The 19,100-nt window shown below is 33.2% G+C and overlaps 2 protein-coding genes across 3 annotated transcripts; one reads left to right on the top strand and one right to left on the bottom strand.

Moving 5' to 3' along the window:
- The first annotated feature begins 934 nt into the window (after positions 1–934).
- LOC148178491 (retinol dehydrogenase 11-like) lies at positions 935–2,176 on the top strand. The gene is made up of 3 exons (XM_088030214.1): positions 935–1,360; positions 1,408–1,926; positions 1,978–2,176. The coding sequence occupies exons 1-3, from the start codon at positions 1,085–1,087 to the stop codon at positions 2,149–2,151; spliced, it is 969 nt and encodes a 322-aa protein (XP_087886340.1). The 5' UTR covers positions 935–1,084; the 3' UTR covers positions 2,152–2,176.
- Positions 2,170–18,700, bottom strand: Spred (Sprouty-related protein with EVH-1 domain). Of its 2 annotated transcripts, none has more exons than XM_088030212.1 (6): positions 18,528–18,700; positions 6,386–6,593; positions 6,167–6,335; positions 4,526–4,599; positions 4,313–4,466; positions 2,170–4,260 (listed from the first exon to the last, which is right to left on the bottom strand). In XM_088030212.1, exons 1-6 carry the CDS (start codon positions 18,545–18,547, stop codon positions 3,737–3,739), a joined length of 1,149 nt encoding a protein of 382 aa, XP_087886338.1. In that variant the 5' UTR covers positions 18,548–18,700; the 3' UTR covers positions 2,170–3,736. The 2 variants fall into 2 exon arrangements, with proteins under 2 accessions (XP_087886338.1, XP_087886339.1); XM_088030213.1 differs by having other exon boundaries at positions 4,526–4,551.
- Positions 18,701–19,100: the final 400 nt, after the last annotated feature.

The following is a 19,100-nucleotide window of genomic DNA, read 5'->3' as shown; positions in this document are numbered from 1 at the left end:
GGAGCAAGCAAAGAATGTAGGACTACTCAACCTTCAAGGTTTTGGTCAGCGCGTAAGATGTATCGATCTTCTGTTCCAAAGCCACAGAATACCCACGAGAGTTTCAAGTTCCGTTCGGAGTCTTCATGGTCGCCATTTTGGCGGTAAAGAGGTACTTGGGTACCTGCACCTGCACCATCATAGGTCTAATCAACAATCAAAGATCCCAGGTCATGCGGAAATTGTTGGTCGGAGGTTTTTTACCACTTAGAGAAATAGCGGTGCAGACCATTGACCAAATGACGATGCATGTAGGAAAAAAAAAGGACGCGCAATTTCTCTGGTCTTGCGCTTGAGCAGCCATCAACTTGGGCTTCTGACGCCAAACCCAAAGCTCAAATGGGGCTCAGGATTTTATGGGACATTTACTTGGGCGGTCACGGCTCTTGAATTTCACCAGCGAGGTCAAGTGGAACCTCTTGGTCATGTGTGCTCGAAGACAAGACGAGAAAGGGAAGGAGTTTGGTCACAATATATATATATATATATATATATAATTATATTGTGGTTTGGTGGGCTTCGATTTGCTCAGAGCCAAATGGAGTCGATTCAAATAAGAACCTAACAGCTAACAGCATATTGATATAAATTATCTTAACCGGCAAGTTCTTTGTCAACTTGTAACTTCTACATATCCTAAAGAAATACGAAGAGTAAAATTTAAACAACCCGAGACCCATAAATTATTCTGATGACAAAATTACATAGAATATAATAATTATCTAGTAGTATCTTTCCACGATTCAACTTCATTTCTAACTTCTAAGGTCCTTAAATATGAAGAGCGCCAACAAATTTGGTAGGAAAATTCGACAGTTCACTAGAGTATACCCGTCCGGCAATTTTTTTTGTTACAAAACGAAAAGAATGGGGGAAATAAACGTGCTTTCTGCATTTTGTAACAAATTTCATAACCTAAACCTTCACATGTGACAATGACGTATGAGGTTATGTTTACGTCGCCTTTTGACAAGCTCACAAGACCAAAATGTAAATCGCGGAATGATTTTCATTTATTACAGTCATTTCATCTTGAACAGTGAAAATGGTGTGTAATCTAGTAATTTGTTTAATTCCGGCGGTTTTGGTACTGATTGGTGTTAGAAAACTGCGAGAACGATCATGGGGTTCCTGCAAGAACAACGTTCTTTTAAATAACAAAGTTGCTGTTATAACAGGAGCCAATACAGGTATCGGTTATGAAGTCGCTAAAGAATTAGCATCAAGGAACGCCACTGTCGTCCTAGCTTGTAGAAATGTCGACCTAGCAAAGCAAGCTATTGAGAAAATGGAAAAACAACTCAAGAAATCACTTACTATGGTATTAAATTTATGGTTTGTTCATTTAAAACTTTGTTTTTTTGTCAGGAGGCAATGGAGCTTGATTTAGGTTGTTTAAAGTCAGTCAAACTGTTTGCTTCGAAAGTGCAAGATTTGTACCCCCAAATCCACCTTTTAATTAACAACGCTGGTGTAGCATATCCCAAGAACAAAACTGTTTTAACCCAGGACAACTACGAGATTCATTTTGGTGTAAACCATCTGGGGCACTTTTATTTAACCAATTTGCTGTTAGATACTTTAAAAAAATCAACCCCTAGTCGCGTAATAATTCTCAGTTCAGCTCGACATACAAAAGGTAAGATTGACTTTGAGAATCTAGAACACGCCGTTGCAAAACCGGGGACAGATTTGTATGCAAACTCCAAACTTGCAAACATTTATTTTTGTCAAGAATTGGCTAAAAGAACGCAAGGTAGTGGAGTTAACGGTTACGCTTTGTGTCCTGGTTGGGTCTACACGTCGTTATTTAGACATTCAATTCGTTGGTTTCACTACATTTTGGTGGCTCCTATTGCGTACATTTTCATGAGGAGTCCAAAACAGGTAACATTGGTACTGTAAGTTTTGTTTACTATACGAAATGATACTTTTAAGGGGTCTCAGACTGTGTTGTACTGCGCCACAGAGCCAGAGTTAGAAAAACAGTCGGGTTTACTGTATCGTGACTGTGCTTTGTACACATCCAAAGTGAAGTTTAGTGAAGAGGTAGCTTCCAAGCTGTGGGCGAAGTCTCAAAGTTTAGTTGACGACAAGATGAAATATTTGTAGTTGAAATAAAACACAGAGTTAGTAACATAGTTTTATTATTATTCTTATATATTTAAAATATCATTCACACATTTTTGTTTCATTACAAGCCAATTTCATACTTATAACATATATACAAATATTACACATACCATTTAAAAACTATGTAATCAAGTTCTACTCGATTGCATATTTCACAACAAAGTGAATTTTGTACGTGTAAAATATTACAATCAATTTTAATCGATTCCAACATTTTACAGTTTCATAAACAACATATTCACAGAGCAACTACAAATTTTAGAAACATTATAAAAACAATATTTATTCATCTTTGATGTAAGAATAATATATCATATTATAATAAATAAGAATTATCAAAGAAGTTCAGACAGTGAGTCCTATATAATTTAAGTATGTAATAAATACGTGTATTTAAGTATACTTATTTTTGTAAAAATGAGCAACACCCACCCTGAGCCCGTGAGTAAGTGGAGTCACTTTTACAATGAAATCAATTATATTTCTTGATAACATACATACAAGTTGCTTGTAAAATTGTTGTTAATTTTAAAATATAGTGGCAAATCGTTATAAAAATATTGGCAACAATTCGTAACGACTTGCTTTTATTTTGCATAATATGGGGACCCTGACACATTTAACGTTGAATATAATTCAGATTATTGAAAAAATTTTAATAAAAATCTAGGAGAATGAAAATGTTATTAGGTATATTTAATAATCTGCAAACAAGCCTCAAACAAGTTGTACAAACTTGTTTGATGCCTGTTCAAAATACCAATCTTCTTTGTTGACGTTATCATTACCTATATGATATAAAACATTAATTTTTTAATGATATTTGACAGATGGACAAATACTTTTAGATCCTACTGTCTTCAGTATGATTTTCAGTGTTTTTTTTTTCTTTTTTATTTGTATATTGTCATTACTATGATGCCATTATTTACAAATTATCCGCATGTCAAATCGGCAGTACATAGTACAATCTTGTACCATTCATGTAAAGTATCGATATCGACCATTTAAGGGTACACAGATTGGAGTTTAGTTCGATTAACAATTTTCAACCAACATGGAAATCCATGAAGTGATGTGAAACTGAAGTGAAACAACATCGTAAAAATACACAAGGCCACAACATAAATGAAATATAAATGCAAAATAACGACGGTCTTAAACAATATCAGGTTAAAAACGTTGAATAGAGAGTAATCAGGATAGTTAAAAAAATGTATAAATGAACAGTCTTGTTACAATTACATTAAGTGTGGAGACACTTTGTTCATCTGCAGTGTTCACAACCTTTCTTGTTGAGCACTAAACAGTTTTTTAAACCTCACTCCTTACTTTACGATATCAATTTTAAAGCTACTAATAAAATAACATACTCATTCCAGCAAAATAAAACATGATTCTAATACTATGAAATGCTTATATTAAATCACAGACACTTTTAATCTAGATAATATGAAATCTGGATATTAAATAAATAAAAAAAAATCCATATAAAAAATAAATTTGTATGCTTAAAGAGCAAGTTACTGTAAAACTAATATCGTAAAATATAATGTGTTTTGGATCACATGCTATGCCGGCCTCCGCACAACCCGCACCTGATCCCGCACCAGTGACAGATTTTCAGCGGAGGATAGAGCCACAGACACGGTACGAGTATAGATAAAACCGTTAAACATATCCACCTTTTTGAACAGTTCTCTTCGTTGGTACAGTCACAAGGATGTTGCGCAAAGTCTCCTTCTGCGTCTGCCGCACAATGGTAACAAATGCACTGCGCACATCCGATGCAGGTGATCGTGTTTATCGATGACTTTATACAGTCTGGTGCATATTCACATGAACCTTTGGGATTTTTATCTTCAGAGTACAATTCGTGGCAATGTCTACAGCGTATCTGCGATTTTAATGGCTTTTTTTGTTTGGCTTTTAGGGGCAGAGGTGGCTGCTGTTGAGCCAACTCTGGGCTACACTTTTTCAGACTTGAACCAGATTCGCGTCCACCTATGGACATTTTATGTTGTTCCTCTACAACTGGGTAGATGTATTCGTGAACCGCTGTCAACTGCACGTACGAATAGTTCTCCCCTATAAACATTAGCGTGTCAGTTTTTCCATCCTTACACTCCGCATTTTTTACCTTTTTCACCCTTGATGGGATCATAAGTGGGTTGCCGAGGTTCGAGAGGCTTATCCCGTCCAATGTAGTTAACCCTTTGCAAATGTTCAGTTCCCTTGGAGCTAGAATCGCTGGAACTGCGGGAGTCTTTCGGTTCATGTGGAAGATTTAAGGTCTGAGAAATAAAAGTTCGAGTTAGTTACTCAAATCCCTGAAAAAGATGCAAGCCCATACCATAAAGACATCGTCATCACCCACATCTTTTGGAAATTTTTGTAGTAGTGATGAAGGAGAAGTTTCAGCAAAACCTAACGACAAAATTATGAATTGTTAGAAAAATGATACTTCTAAGTTTGCACTATTAGCACTAGCATGTAAAGTCATCGTTTTTTTAGACAGTCCTTAACATATTCTCACTGCTAAGAACATAAAGAAAATTCAAAAGACGTCAGATGGTATTGTTTGACAAATACAACGGAATTCAAATAAGATTCGTATTTATTTAAATGATGGTAGCCTTATAAAGAAACCTGCTCTCTAACACTTAAGAGTTTGCCTACAACCAAATTATAGTGTATTGCATATATTCATAAGGTAGCAAGACTATAAATGTGGTTCTTAATTTCTCTATCAAGTTAAAGGAAATTTCTGTCTGCGTTTTTTGTCCTACCAAATTGGTACCCTTTAATTGTAAATTGTGCAATCAAAACAATCGAATCTGAAAACTGAAGTATACAGCAAGTACTTTAAAGTGGTTTAAAATAGCTTAAAAAATAAACCTTTTTGTAGATACGAATTAAAATAAAAACTATTCATGAAAAAAATAATTAAATGTTTAGCCGAATTCTTACAATTTGCATAAAAACTTCATAATTAAAGCGCTATTTATCACCTTTATTCTGTTATTAATGAAATATATCGAAAAATGTGCTTTCTCTTATGCCTTATTAGTGGAAATATCCACTAATACTAATACAATGCCGCGTTCTCTACAAGTGCTCATTAAAGTTGACTAAATGATGGTATCACATCAAATAGTTGCCAACATTAAAACATTTAACAGCAATTATTTAATTTCAACAAACAGTTCCTGTTAAGAATGACCTAAAATTAGGCGGAAACACTTAATACAATGATCTATTAGGGAACTTAAATGTTTCTTTACAGAGTAATTATCGAGTCAATAAATCATTTTTTCTATTTTCTTTATAATGTCTCAAAATATTTTGCTTCCACCCAACGTTTGTTTAAAAAATTCCACAATTACTTCAAATCTAATAAGGATACTTGTCATTACGACTGTTATGCACCCACAGTTTTTACAATACGTTAAATTGAAGACGTCCGACAAATACTTCTATTTTTGATCAAGATTTTAAATATGTATTTGTTACTTAAAAAAATTAAGACGTAACCGTAGGCTTATTTTATTTAACCACCCGCTAGAATGAATGGTGTTAAAACGGATATGTTTGGTTACCAAAGTTTTGATTATTGAACGGTTAGTTGTTGGGAATTTCGGTTTAAAAATAAAATTTATGAATGTAAGCGATATAAATGCATAACCAATAATACGTACGTTTATATGAAGTTTGGAAATGATTTATGACGATATGACACTCACCATGTAGGAATCCCGTAGTAAGGAAGCAATGAAAAAGATGCAAATAGAGCAGATAAGAAATATTACTTACATTCTATGTATTAAACTAGGATGGAAACCTAACGTTAACACGGCCTGGTTTAAACTGATGAAATCGTACAAACACAAAAATTTTACAATTTAATTCAGGTCTGTTATCACGTTCATGTAATTTATCGCTGCTTTATGCTTATTTCCCCCTCATCTACGGAAAATTTTGGAAGTCCACTTACCGTCCAGCAGTTCCTCAACGGCGGTCCTTACTCCTTTATCGAACGCTCGAGCATCGGCAGCCGTTTGAAATGTGAGTCCAAATTTTTTGTCCCCCGTCTTCCAGTGATGAAAAGTTGGCATAACTTTGTTGTATTCAAAGTCTTTTTTGATGGTGCAACTTAAAACAATCTAAAACCAAAAAATAGAAAATGTCCCCTTCAGAAAGACGCAAGTAATACCGATTGATCGCTGATCCTTTTGCCGTAAATCAGGTAATCATGTTTCTGTTTACTGGAAGGATCAGGCCCGGGGGCGGTAGATGGGGAAGGCCGGGGCCTTTTTCTGACCGAGACGTTACTGAGACCCCCACCTCCCAGCGGAACCCAGCCCCCTGAGCTGTCATCCCTTGACATCACCTGTGCACGCACGCGCACCAAGTAATTGCCACTGAAACAAAAAAAATTGTCAAAAAGGAATTTAAAAAGATGCATAAATCTTACGAATAAGGTGTGGTGCTATTATTTGTTACATATTTTTGAATCATAATTGCAAGCTAAATATAAACACAAGCAATGTTTAATTTAGCCAGGAACTATAAAAAAATTTGATTAACATAATTCTATTTATAAGTCGCTCGCCCACGTAACTTGTTAACAAATTTAATTAGTACAGTTGTTACGTACATAAGTGCGTATTACGACGTTATGACGTTATAAAACATTAGTTTACATTATTTTCTTACCCCATTAATAATTCAGAAAACGCATTTCCCATCGATTAAATTGGAGTGCATACTTTTAAAAATGTTGTTATAAACAAGTTTTTATTCAGTGTTGTTCGCGTGTTTTTCTTTTCTGAAGAGTAATTTAATAATGATATTATTTTAATTTTAGTTCTTCCTGAATACTACGACTGCAGGAATTTTTGGAAAGTTCGGAATAATTGATCAAAACCTCATAAATAATTATACTGATCTTTTCTGTCAGGAAAGTCCGTAGAATCAGAATACATTTTTTTTTAGATAATAAGTATAAATACATTTCTTATAGAAGAAAACGCAAATATGACAAAATATGAAAAAAAAAAAGTCCTATTTAAGCACCTAAAACAATAGATATTATAAACATACCAAACAAGTGAATACACTTGAAAATAAACCAGTTTACCAAAAAATTAAAAACTATTTTTAAGTTCATTTGATTATTTAGGCGCGTGTTATTAAATTTGGAAAAAATCTTATTATAATAGAACCTTGCTAGTCCGACCCCTACGGGACCAAGGGGTAGGTCGGATTAGCGGGAGATTACAATAAAGCACGTGTTTTCATAGTTAAAAGTAAATTATATATTAAAAGTTGTACATTAACATACAAAAATGTTATCTTCTCGTGTTGCGATACAAATTTTAAAAAAATATATCAAAAAGGGTGAAAAATCCGCCCGTCTTCGACCAAGTAAAATAAAAACTGAATACCAAATTAAAACAAACACATTTTAAATAAGAGAAGTTTCCCAATTTCCGAGAAATTTTGGAAGGCGGATTAGCGATGTTCTACTGTATTTATTTTCTGATTTTTTTATATTCGAAATGTCATTGATGTAGACAAAATATAATTTATGGACACCGCTATCGAAACTACCACTACGTCTTATTAGTTACCGTTGTTGAACATTTGATTTTACACATACGGGCCGTAAAAACAACTTAAACAAAAGTCCACTAGGCTTCAAATAATAAAAAGCGTTTGATAACGTAACTCAAATCAAACTTATTTGCCAAAAGTGTCAAAAACTGAACTATAATTTTTTCAGGGTTTTCAGTACATAAAAGGTACACCTCCGACTGAAGGTCATTTACGCTCTTCTACGAACAAAGGCCCTTCTTCGTCTGCAAGCGTAATCTATTTCACAAGTTTGATTATTTCACAAAAAAATCTTCACATTTTTTATGCACAAATTTATCTAAATTGATACTTTACGTTTTAATTGCCGTTGTTGAAAGTTTGATTTCTGCGGGTTGCAAAGGTACAAAAAATTGGTGAGCGGGCTGTAAAAACTGAAAGCCCGCTGAGCAGTAAAACAATAACTAAAAACAACTATGAAATCAAACTCCTCCGCGATAAGTTTAATTTTTTTGTCAAAATTGTCGAAGACTGGACATTTATTTTTTAATGAAGTATAGTTGTGCATAAAACTTTGTTGGCTAAAAGATCGTTTACACCCTTCGACGAATTAACGTTACACGTAACTAAATATTTTGTAATTAACACTTACTAAAATTTATTTTTAATTCTCCAACAAACCTTGATTTTTGCAAATATTTTACGAAGTATTTTCTAAGCATCAAAACGTACTTATCTACAACAATAATAAGAAAGAATGAAGATGGAGTCATCACATACCGACATATTAACATATTATGTAAAATGGAACTTTTAATTTCTTATGGCAAAATAGGGTAGTGCAAAATTTTTGAAACTACTTAGCGTTTAATAATATGAAAATTCTCAAAGTTTTGTAATGAATCTTGAATGACTAACTTTTTGTTTTTGGCATTTGATAAAAGCAATAATTCTAATTAAATTGAACAAACATTTCTATTTCATTGGCCACCCAAAATATCATCTACTTTCTACAAACTTCACAACGAATTAAAAAATAATCTACTCTGATTACTCAATATTTAAACAATCAAACACAAAGAATAAAAACTTACAGGACCCCATGGACCTTAGTTTCAGGATCATGTAACTGCACATTACAGGACACCATGCATGCGGTAGACGAGCACCTTTCCGCGATTTTCCAACACATTCAAAAATATAGTCAATGACGGTTCACCAGCGCAGTATTGACGTCATAGCCATTTCATCCCCTCCCTTATTTTCTCCCCACCACATTCACCACCAGCACGTGTTTTTCAATATAGGTAACTGGGTAGAAAGTTCAACGGCCGTGTATGAAGAAAATTCGCATTAATGAAAAATGTTTTGTCCACCTTAAATAGCTTGCAAAATTGTTTCGTGGAAAATTTATGATATTACAAAAATAGAGGGCAAAAGTTTTAAAATCCAACAATAGATCAAAATCCAGTTTGAATGAACAATGTTTTCAAAAAATCTAAAATATTTGAGCATTTCAACGTTGTTTTATTTCCGATGAAAAAATGTAAACCAAATGAATGAACACTGCTGACGGTTTACGTTGAACTGAAATGAAACTAATTTGACGTGTCGAATATTTGAATACATTATTGAATATGTCTGAAAAGGTAGAATGAAGTCGAAAATTAAATTCGGTTATGTTCACCCTCCTTCTCATGAATTAATTTAGCTCGTCGCCATACGTGCCATTGACGTAAACTATGGATCTCCACTCGTTCATTATTAAATTAAGCAGCTCAATGGCACAAGGGGAATTTATTTAGAACTCCCTTTTTGGTAATATATTCGATGAACTTCAAAGATGACATTTGTGACAGGCGAATTGATTTGACGCCATCAGCACGGCAATATCTACGTCATAAAAGGGTAACGTAATAAAATCATCTCACCCTCTAAATATACCCGAAAGAGAGATTAAAGCGACGAGCGATTTAATCACCTGGCGCGAAAATGTCAATTTAACTACTACGCATTAATCAATAAAAAAAATGCATAAATTATAGGTCTTATAAATAATTCCACGAAATGTAGGAACAAATTTTGGAATAATAGGGGAAGTAATGACGTCAACCTGGAAATTGGAATGGTAGGCGGTCCTATCGAGTGCATTCGAGAAGTGGTGGAAATATTTAAATCTGAAGGCATGAGCTTCTCTGACGTCATCGTTGGATACAGGCTAAACTGGAGCTGTGTTTGACCCAGAAGAAGGTATGAATGGCCTAACGGGAGGGCGACAACCCTTCGTAAATGGGTCATCACCCTCCCGGTAAAGCTATATTTAGCTCAGAAAGTAGGGCAAATTTCATTCTTGTAATCCAAAATTCAATACACGAGGCAGCTTCTGGGATACGTACGAACGCCAAATCAAGAACATCATTCTACACTAAAATCATTGCGACTACATCATTAGTTTTTTTTTTAACTTCAAAACGACCAATAATAATTAATACAACCGAAATTATTAAATACGCTCAAAACAATAAAGTGAACCAAAGTATTTTTTTTCGCCTGTTTTGACAGTGGTTGATCTCCCACATCATTAACATTTTTTTTTTATATAAAATAATTTTTTAAGAGTTGTAGCAGCTATCTAAAACATCAATAGACGTCCTTGCAAGTTGGGAAGTAGGCCACGTGTGAAAGCAAAGTGGGGCGAATGACGTCAGAGATGACAAGGAGAAGGTCTCCTCAGTTCCAGGATTGGTCGAACGGGAGGTGTTTAAAGCTGGGGAAGCAAACTGCAAGATAAATGACAGCGTGTTCGAATGGTGGTGGGGAGTTGTAAACAGAGAGAATCAAGTAAGCATTGAAATCCATGTGACCTATTTTGAGCATGAATGGCTATTGCAAAGGGTATCAACCCCCGGGAAAACGCTCGAATTAGGTCGGACTTTCCTTCCAAAGCATCCTAAACCACATCATGATTATGCTATTTTAAGACACATAGAGGGAGGTGGAGGAATCGACCAGGTCAACTTTCCCGCCCAATCTATTAAACCAAATTTAATTGTAATAACAGTGCTATAAAGTTAAGAATGGTTCGTGCTTGTGTAAAGATTTGTTTGGTAAAATTGCGTAAAAAAAAAGTAAATTGTTATCTTTTTAAAGCATCAGGAAAACAGAGATCTGTATACATATTTAAGATTAAGGCAATCAGAAGTTCACCTGTTTCCTTTGTTTATCTTATCTGAGATAATCTTATTTAAAGAAAATCATAAAAAGTTTACAAAATATTAGTTATTTATTTGTATAAGTGACTACTATACAGGGTCCGGCAACACTTGTGTCCACCTCCAAAATCGTCTTTAATTTTAAAGTTACAATTTTGAAAATTGGCATACGCTCATAGTTGACAAAGCTCTAGAAGCTGACGCAAAAATTTGTTTTTTTTTCACGATTTGGTTGGCGTCGCGACGCCTAAGAGGTATAATTTTTAGCGATTTTTGAGTTTTTGCGGAAATATTCGCGAATTCAATTTTTTTTCAACATAACTATGATACAAATATCTGAGTTTTTATTTTAAATCAAATGCAAATTGTGTTTAAAATTTGCGAAAAAAACGTTGTTTTATCAAGTTAGTTTTCAAAATTATGGCAGCGCATCGGCAAACTACGTTTACACCAAAATTTCACAAGTCACTTCATTCTCTCTTATGAAGGTCAATTTTGATTAACTCGGGCATTTTGCACTTTATGGACACCAGAAATCGTTAATTAACATCGACAAAGCAACAATTTCACCAACTAAGACTTTTGTTACAATCTAAAGTGAGCCAAAAGATAGATGTCATTTGTGACACAAGATGCTGACAGATGGGTGTAAACGCAGTTCCCAACTTTGACGTAATGAAATTTTAAACTAACTTGATAAAACAGCATTTTTTTCTCAAATTTTGAAGACAATTTGCATTGAATCTAAAATAACAACTGAAATATTTTTAACACATTTATATTGAAAAAAAGTTAAATTAGGGATTGATATCACAAACCCTCACAATTAACTAAAAATTATATTTTTGAGGCGTCGCGACGCCAAAACTATCAGTGATAAAAAACAAATTTTTGCGTCAGCTTCTAGAGCTTTGTCAACTATGAGCGTATGCAAATTTTCAAAATTTTCTCTTTAAAATTAAAGACGATTTTGGGGGTGGACACAAGTGTTGCCGGACCCTGTACATATACGAAATAGAGTTAGTTTCGCACAAAATTCATTTTCGGTAACCTAACAAATTTTAAGAAAACTCTCAGGCAGGTCGATTTTATTTATTAAAGAAGAATTTTTGTGAAAACGATTTGGATAAAAAAACAGAAAGAATTTTTGATTGGGTTATGGCAATGAAATCTAAGCAATAGTATATTGTATAACAAGTGTTGAAAATGGAAGATTTCACTTCACACGAGTTTTGCAGAATTGAGCCACGAGCCGTAGGCAAACGAGGGTGAAATCGAATTTTCAACACGTGTTGTACACGATATTTTTCCGACGACCACAAAAATCGCAGAGTTAATATTTATTTTTTTAATTAAAGTTGATGGTTTACACTCTTCCACTTGCTAATAACGGTGCAAAAACACGTCAAGTTATCTCTAGTCAAGTTAAAACTTAAAATGTCATTTGACCGAGTACCTAGCCGCGGACAAAATAATTATGCCACTGCGCCGAAAGTTAGATACCGATAATGCCCGATCTGCGTCAACCTGTGTGTAATATAAAAACACACAGTTGTCGGCCAATCAGAGATCTCAAATTTTTCATTGCACACGGGTATGCGCTTCGTTCGTTTTCGCACTGAAATTGTGTGCAATTTTAAATTTTCACTGCGAGAAAAGTGTATGAAATGTGGCATATTTTATAGCAGTCGTCGGAAAAATTATTTCCAAAGAAATTTTGTACACTTTTAGTCATAGAATTTTGGACAGAAAAACGAATGTGAACCATAGATTAATGTCATTATTGTGGTTGATGTTTCAAAACTAAAAAGTCGATATTTCATGAGGAATATGTGGTTATCTAAGAACTACGAGTATAAGGTTCTAACTATAGTTCAGCCAAGTTGGTCTGAGCTACCATAAAAGCATAAAAATTTGCGGGCTACCGCAACGGGACAGCTTCAAAAGATTCTCAAGTGCACATAATGAGGGTTTATTTGCTCAAGTTTGCACCCTGCGATAAGAACAGCATCCCTAAACAGGCCAGATGTCTCGTCATAAATGACAAAATACCGCAAACTGTCCGGTTGCGGTTGCCGTCTAATTTTTATGATTTTATGGTAGCTCAGACTAACTTGGCTGAACTATAACATTTGCATTAAATTGATCAGTGTTTATGTTATCAGTGATATCTCTTTAATTTATTAAGTATTAATTTAAAAAAATGACAGGATCTATTAATATCATTTTGGCGTGTTAAAGTATTAACTTTGTTTTATACTTAATAGAAAATGTTTGAAATAATCGCAAAACAATTTAAATTCTAACAAAAAATCACTTAGAACCTTATAATTCTCACTTCGCCGTCGCGATGTATAAAGGCAATTTTACAATTGACGGTTAACATTTCAAAAAAATGTAACTCTACTATACATGCTGTACAGAAAGAGGTATAAGAAATAATAAGATAGAGAGAATAACATTACTCGTAGATTATTGGCATATCGATCTGTGGACAATAGTCTAATTAGAAGTTATGACATCACAAATCCGACTGTGGACATTATTTAAACATTATTTAAACTTTTTTTTTGACAAAAATTCTGCCCACATATGGAGCAGATACGGAGTTTTAATATTTTTAGAATCAATAGCTTATTTTTGTTAAATAAAAAAAATAGCCTAGTTGCCTATTTAGCCTCCGTGATTGGCAACGCCAATAGTAGATTTTGTTACACGGCAGAAATGTGGTACTTTTTGTCGAGCATTAAATTTAATTGAAGTAGCAAGGCGAAGCGTAGCGTAGCCGAGCGTATGCATCATTGCGAGACAGCAAAGCCATTTTTTAATCGCGATACTTAAACCGGAATAATTAATTCGAAAAATAAATCGTATTAGAAATTAAAAAACTATTCAAATTGTCCTCTGTTACGATCTAGACCAAGCTATTAACGCCGCAACAAGGAATGATTTATTGTAATCTAAGGACAATTGCGAAACTGTTCAGCACACGTTGACAGATACCTGACAGCGTACACCTATGTCACAAAATATCAGGTGTGACATGTGTGACATTTTGTTCCACGAAATTACTCGATTTCATAAATTTTCCAAATATCCAAACTGTGACGTGATTAGTTAGTTACTTTTACGTCCTTCCATTGCTTACAAGAATTGTAGCAGAAAAAAAATTCATCGAGATTTTAATTACTACCACCTTCATAACATTGCTGTTACAGTTTGGTGTTTTACTTACCAAACACTCTGTATACTTTTATATTTTGGGGAGCCAATATTTACAAATATTTGTCTTTACATTGAAAGATGTATGTTGCAAAATCCTTCCACGCCCGGTATGGCCTTTAAATAGAAATTTTTAAACTTAAAATTTAATAAAAATAGTGACGAAACTTATCATTATCAATTCCAAAGCATGTGTTTCATGATACAAAATTATTTGCTTTTGTCATTTTGATCACTGTTAATTTTAATGGGATAAAATGGGTTTTGAGATGCAACGAAAATGAAGCCGTGATTGTCAGTTTGATAACCTCAAAACTCATAAACGAAAGGTTTCTTTAGTTAAAGACATGACTTGAAATTGTAATGACGAGTTCGGATGAATTTTTATTTTTGTCAGATATTCAGTGATCGTAACTTATTGAATTCGAGGTATTTATTTATTCATGGATAATTTTTACAATATACACTACAGGGTTATACAAAGATGTCAACTGTCCTTTTTTTTAGTGACATACCAGATAATTTGCAAGAGTGACTCGATTTCAAACACTCGATATATTAATGAATCTTTAACTTCAAAAATTTGGACAAGCAGAGCGTCCATAGATGTCGATCTCAGACGGTATCTAGGTAATTCTACTCTGCAAAACAAAGCTAACAATAAACTAATAAGCTCGCTTGACTTTATTTCGGTGATTGACCAGTAATATTATACCAAGCAATTATTTATTCTATTTGTGTGCGAATACAGGAATAACTATAAGAAGAAAATCCCAAACAAATTTGAGAAGAATTCATTGAATAACGATGGCAGGAAACTATAGGCAGCTAAAAAAAAACTATTGTTGTTGACCCTTCATTACATCATAAAAATTTAACTTAGTAAAAATATTTTTTTTGCAATGATTAATTTTTGTTACAGAAAACTGTTTCCGTGTTGTCAAATTCCAAATAGTGGAATCAAAGGTGTTTTTTTTCTGAACCCTTTGATTTTAAAATAATTATAAATTGAATACTCCAATCACCATTGGTCAACTTTAAAGTAATCTATCTTTCTTTGAAAGAGGAAAAAAACAAAATTTTACGTAATTTCCTTGTGAGGATGCTTCTGTATTTTCTGTAAATCAGTGGCAGATTATTTACGTAAGACCCTGTATTCTCGCACAATATTATTCTGTTTAAATAACAAACAAACTAATTGCAATGAACAAATCACCCTCCCCCATAATACCATACCAAATAAGAAACAATTTTTCAAACAAAACTAATAAAATTAGATTTAATTTCTCAAATCAAAAACTTAGTTTAGAATCTCTTTTTTGGATACTTTATATTTAATTACATTACATGATCAATGATTCATATTGAGAAGAAGTCATCATTTTATAAGCATAATATAAAAAAAGTCCTGGGATTTTCTACTGCCACACTAAAAGTTTCCGACAATTAAAAAAGTCCGATGAACAATTGAGCAAGTTCTCATGTTGGGAGTAATTTCTAGTTTGATAAAGAGAAATATGATTCATGAATTCTCCCACATGTCCGTAAATTGTTAAATTATCTACATTTGTACAATGTGTGCGAAAGTAAACACAGATGACAAATTTTTCTGGTAATACCGAAACTATTTTATGAACCTTGAATATTTGAACAAGCCAATTTATAGTAACAGGTAGTAATCATTGTATACAAAGTGTATACTTTGTGACTATTACTTCATTAAAAACGTCACTCTTTTTTCACACGATATACTTTTAATAAAAGCATTCAATCTCAGTCATTTTGCAACTGATATAAACAGTGCGAACACTTTCAATCTAAAGAATAAATGACTAGGTTTCGCAAAAAGATTTATTCACACGTGGAATTAAATTTCTTCATGTACAACTTTATAGTTAGTAGACATTTAAAACGGTTATATTGTGAAAAATTTAATTACAATTGCCATTACAACGAACTTTCGTCATTTAATTTTCACTTTTCACTTGCTTTATGCACCATTTTTAAGGTACTTATGATTAGTGATCTTAACTTTAATTCGGTAATCTATGGAATCAAAACTATTTCTCGGGTTAAATGTATCAACATCATTGTTAGTGGTAATACAGTTAACATTGAATTTTCACCAAAATTGACAAATATTTAATGTTGTGATTAATATCTTGGCACTTGAATCAGTGAACAATACTATACGAACTCGTGATATGGTGAATATTTCTATTTATCTGCGTTCAAGTCTCATGAATGAGTTCTGTTGTAATAGAAAACGCTAAGTAACTTCTGTTCTCTGAATTCGATTATTTTTAAATTTCAGCCAAATGTACATCAAGGCCAAAAGAATGGCAACATATTGATAGCACTGAGAAGGCACAATAACGTTTAAAGTCAAATTTCATCATTTGCACTGTGGTAGTTTAAGCTACTGTTAGTCGACACTGAGACTAATCCAAAACTTTTGGCCTCAAGTTATCTCATAAATACAAAAATAAATCTTGTCGTATCTGAGTACTCAATAACCGTCGCCGTCGTTAGATTATGATCAATAAAACAAGTATCATATTCTGTACGTCGAGAACACTAGCAACTGATAAATCATAATTCATAATAAGTAAAAATGAATAACAATAATGAAAAGTATGATCATGGCATGACATTTGATGGTCATTTTTTTATCTACCGTTTACAATTTTTTGTCAGTCTACTTCGGCGCTTAAAATGCATTCATTTACATGTTGGTACAGTTGCGGTAATTGAATATGACAAAATCGCAGTGGCGCATCCAAAATTTTATGTCAACAAGGTGACACCAATTGCAATATACGTTTACCTAAATAATGCTCAAAAAACCAGAAAACATAGTTGCTAAATATGAAAAAAGTTGTTTTTTGAGAGTAAGTAGCCCTGATTTAAATGTTAGTCAAATTTGTAATTGAATACGCCACTGTTATTTAATGTCATTTTAAGGTACAAAACTCGTTTAAACTAAGGTAAAAAGAGAAAACCCGTCTGCTAGATATAGTTAGGTGTAAACTATTCAATGGCCGTAACTGTACCTGTCAAAAGGCCGTTTTGAAATAGAGATGCAGAGTTCCTGAGCCTGCATGTTCTGTTTTTGATTGATCATATAGTGATATGTATCTACAAAATTCTTATTAGACAATATAGTAATATCAATTTTTCTTGAAAAATTAAAAAACATTTCAAAATATGTGGCTGTTATTTCTTACATCAAGAGGTTGCTAGAAGTGTTAGAAATTTAAAAGGCACTCCTTTCTCCAAGCCTTATTTTTACGTGAAGCTATAAGAACTTCCATTACAATGTGAATATGAGGATCAGATCGCTTCGTCCCGAAATAACATAAATGTACAAGATGATTATGCAAGATGATCTTCCTGACTCATGAAAATGAAGACCAAGAGTAATGTTTAATTAGAGACCCACTTCTTCATTTTCTCCAAACTCACCCTGAAATAATAAGTATGTTAATATTGAAATATTAATGAAGAATGATCCAGTCTCTAAAATGATAAAACATACAACAAGCAAGTAAATTAATATTGCAAGCGGTGTATTTAATTTTGGTGTAATATTAGATTTCCTGTAAATATTTATTATTAATAATAACAGTGTGCACTGCAAACGCCTTTAAGTAATTAAAAGTAAATAAACAAAGATAAGATAACTCCACTTACTATTTTGCTCTATAGCATTTCATTCATTAAACCGAAAGCGAATTAAGTAGGTGTGAATGAGTGCTGTGACTCCTACCATTCTCATATTGCAGCATTGTTTTTATTTGCAGTATATCAACTTTCATACTGGTTATAAATAACCGAAAAATAGTAAAATTGATTGTAAAAAGAGTCACAGGAAACACTTTTAATTCCACCCGTTTAAAATAAATTCAGAGTTAAACAGGAAATGGTAGGTATTGGACGTAATATGACAGAGGGCCTACATGTCTTACGATGAAGGTTTCATTCATTAGTTTTTGTAAAAGCTGTGTGGGTGTGAAAACTATTACAAAAATAAATTGCGAAGTGAACGTACCCGATACAACGTATCCCAAGTAAACATTCATGAACAGTGTAAGTATGAATGAAACCATTGATTACTTTACAATGAATGATCATGTATAAGTTATGACATCAACAGATAAGACAGTGTGAAATTTAAAATTCTGAACAAAAAATACTTCAGTAATTACGATCGGTTAATGAACAATTAGCTTTTATTCCTTATAAATATGATCAGTAAGAAAATGATGGCCGACTTAACATCCCCATAGCCCATCCCCATAATTGAGGGTTAAATATTGTACTCACTCCTCAAATGACTCGGTCATGATTTGTCGTGTGAAATATCCTAATGCTGAAAGTCCATGTTTTGTTTGACAACCACATTTTTGCACAACATCAAATCCAACTAAACAACACGGGGACAATCCATTGAACTAAATTAACGTTTGTCAGTTAGTCTGACATCTAATCTACTACGCGCATGCGCCAAAAAGTGCGCCGACTTCATCTTTTACGAGTTTGAAAAAAGGCGCCATTCCAAAAACTTGTTCTTAAAGATTGGTATTGTGTTTCGAAGCTAATTCAATCTTACAAATAGTAAATATGTTTATGTACTTACAACTTTTCATAAAGAAACAAACTAATTACCAATTTTTTTAAAAAATGTTTAAAAATAATCTCCCGCAGAAAAAAAAACAGTTATACAAAAATTAAAGAAGTGCCTTTTATTCTTTGGAAATATTGTTTTTTTTACCTAAAAAATGATGATTTCAGACGGTATCTAGGTAATTCTACCCTGCAAGACAAAGCTAACAATAAGCTAATAAGCTCTCTTGACTTTATTTTGGTCATGACTGACCAGTAATATTATACAAAGCA

This window comes from Gnatocerus cornutus, chromosome 2, assembly GCF_029298725.1.
Source record: "Gnatocerus cornutus isolate USDA-ARS CGAHR chromosome 2, icGnaCorn1.1, whole genome shotgun sequence".
Taxonomy (NCBI): domain Eukaryota; kingdom Metazoa; phylum Arthropoda; class Insecta; order Coleoptera; family Tenebrionidae; genus Gnatocerus; species Gnatocerus cornutus.
Note: the sequence above shows the minus strand (reverse complement) of the source record. Positions and strands in the feature narration are given on the sequence as shown.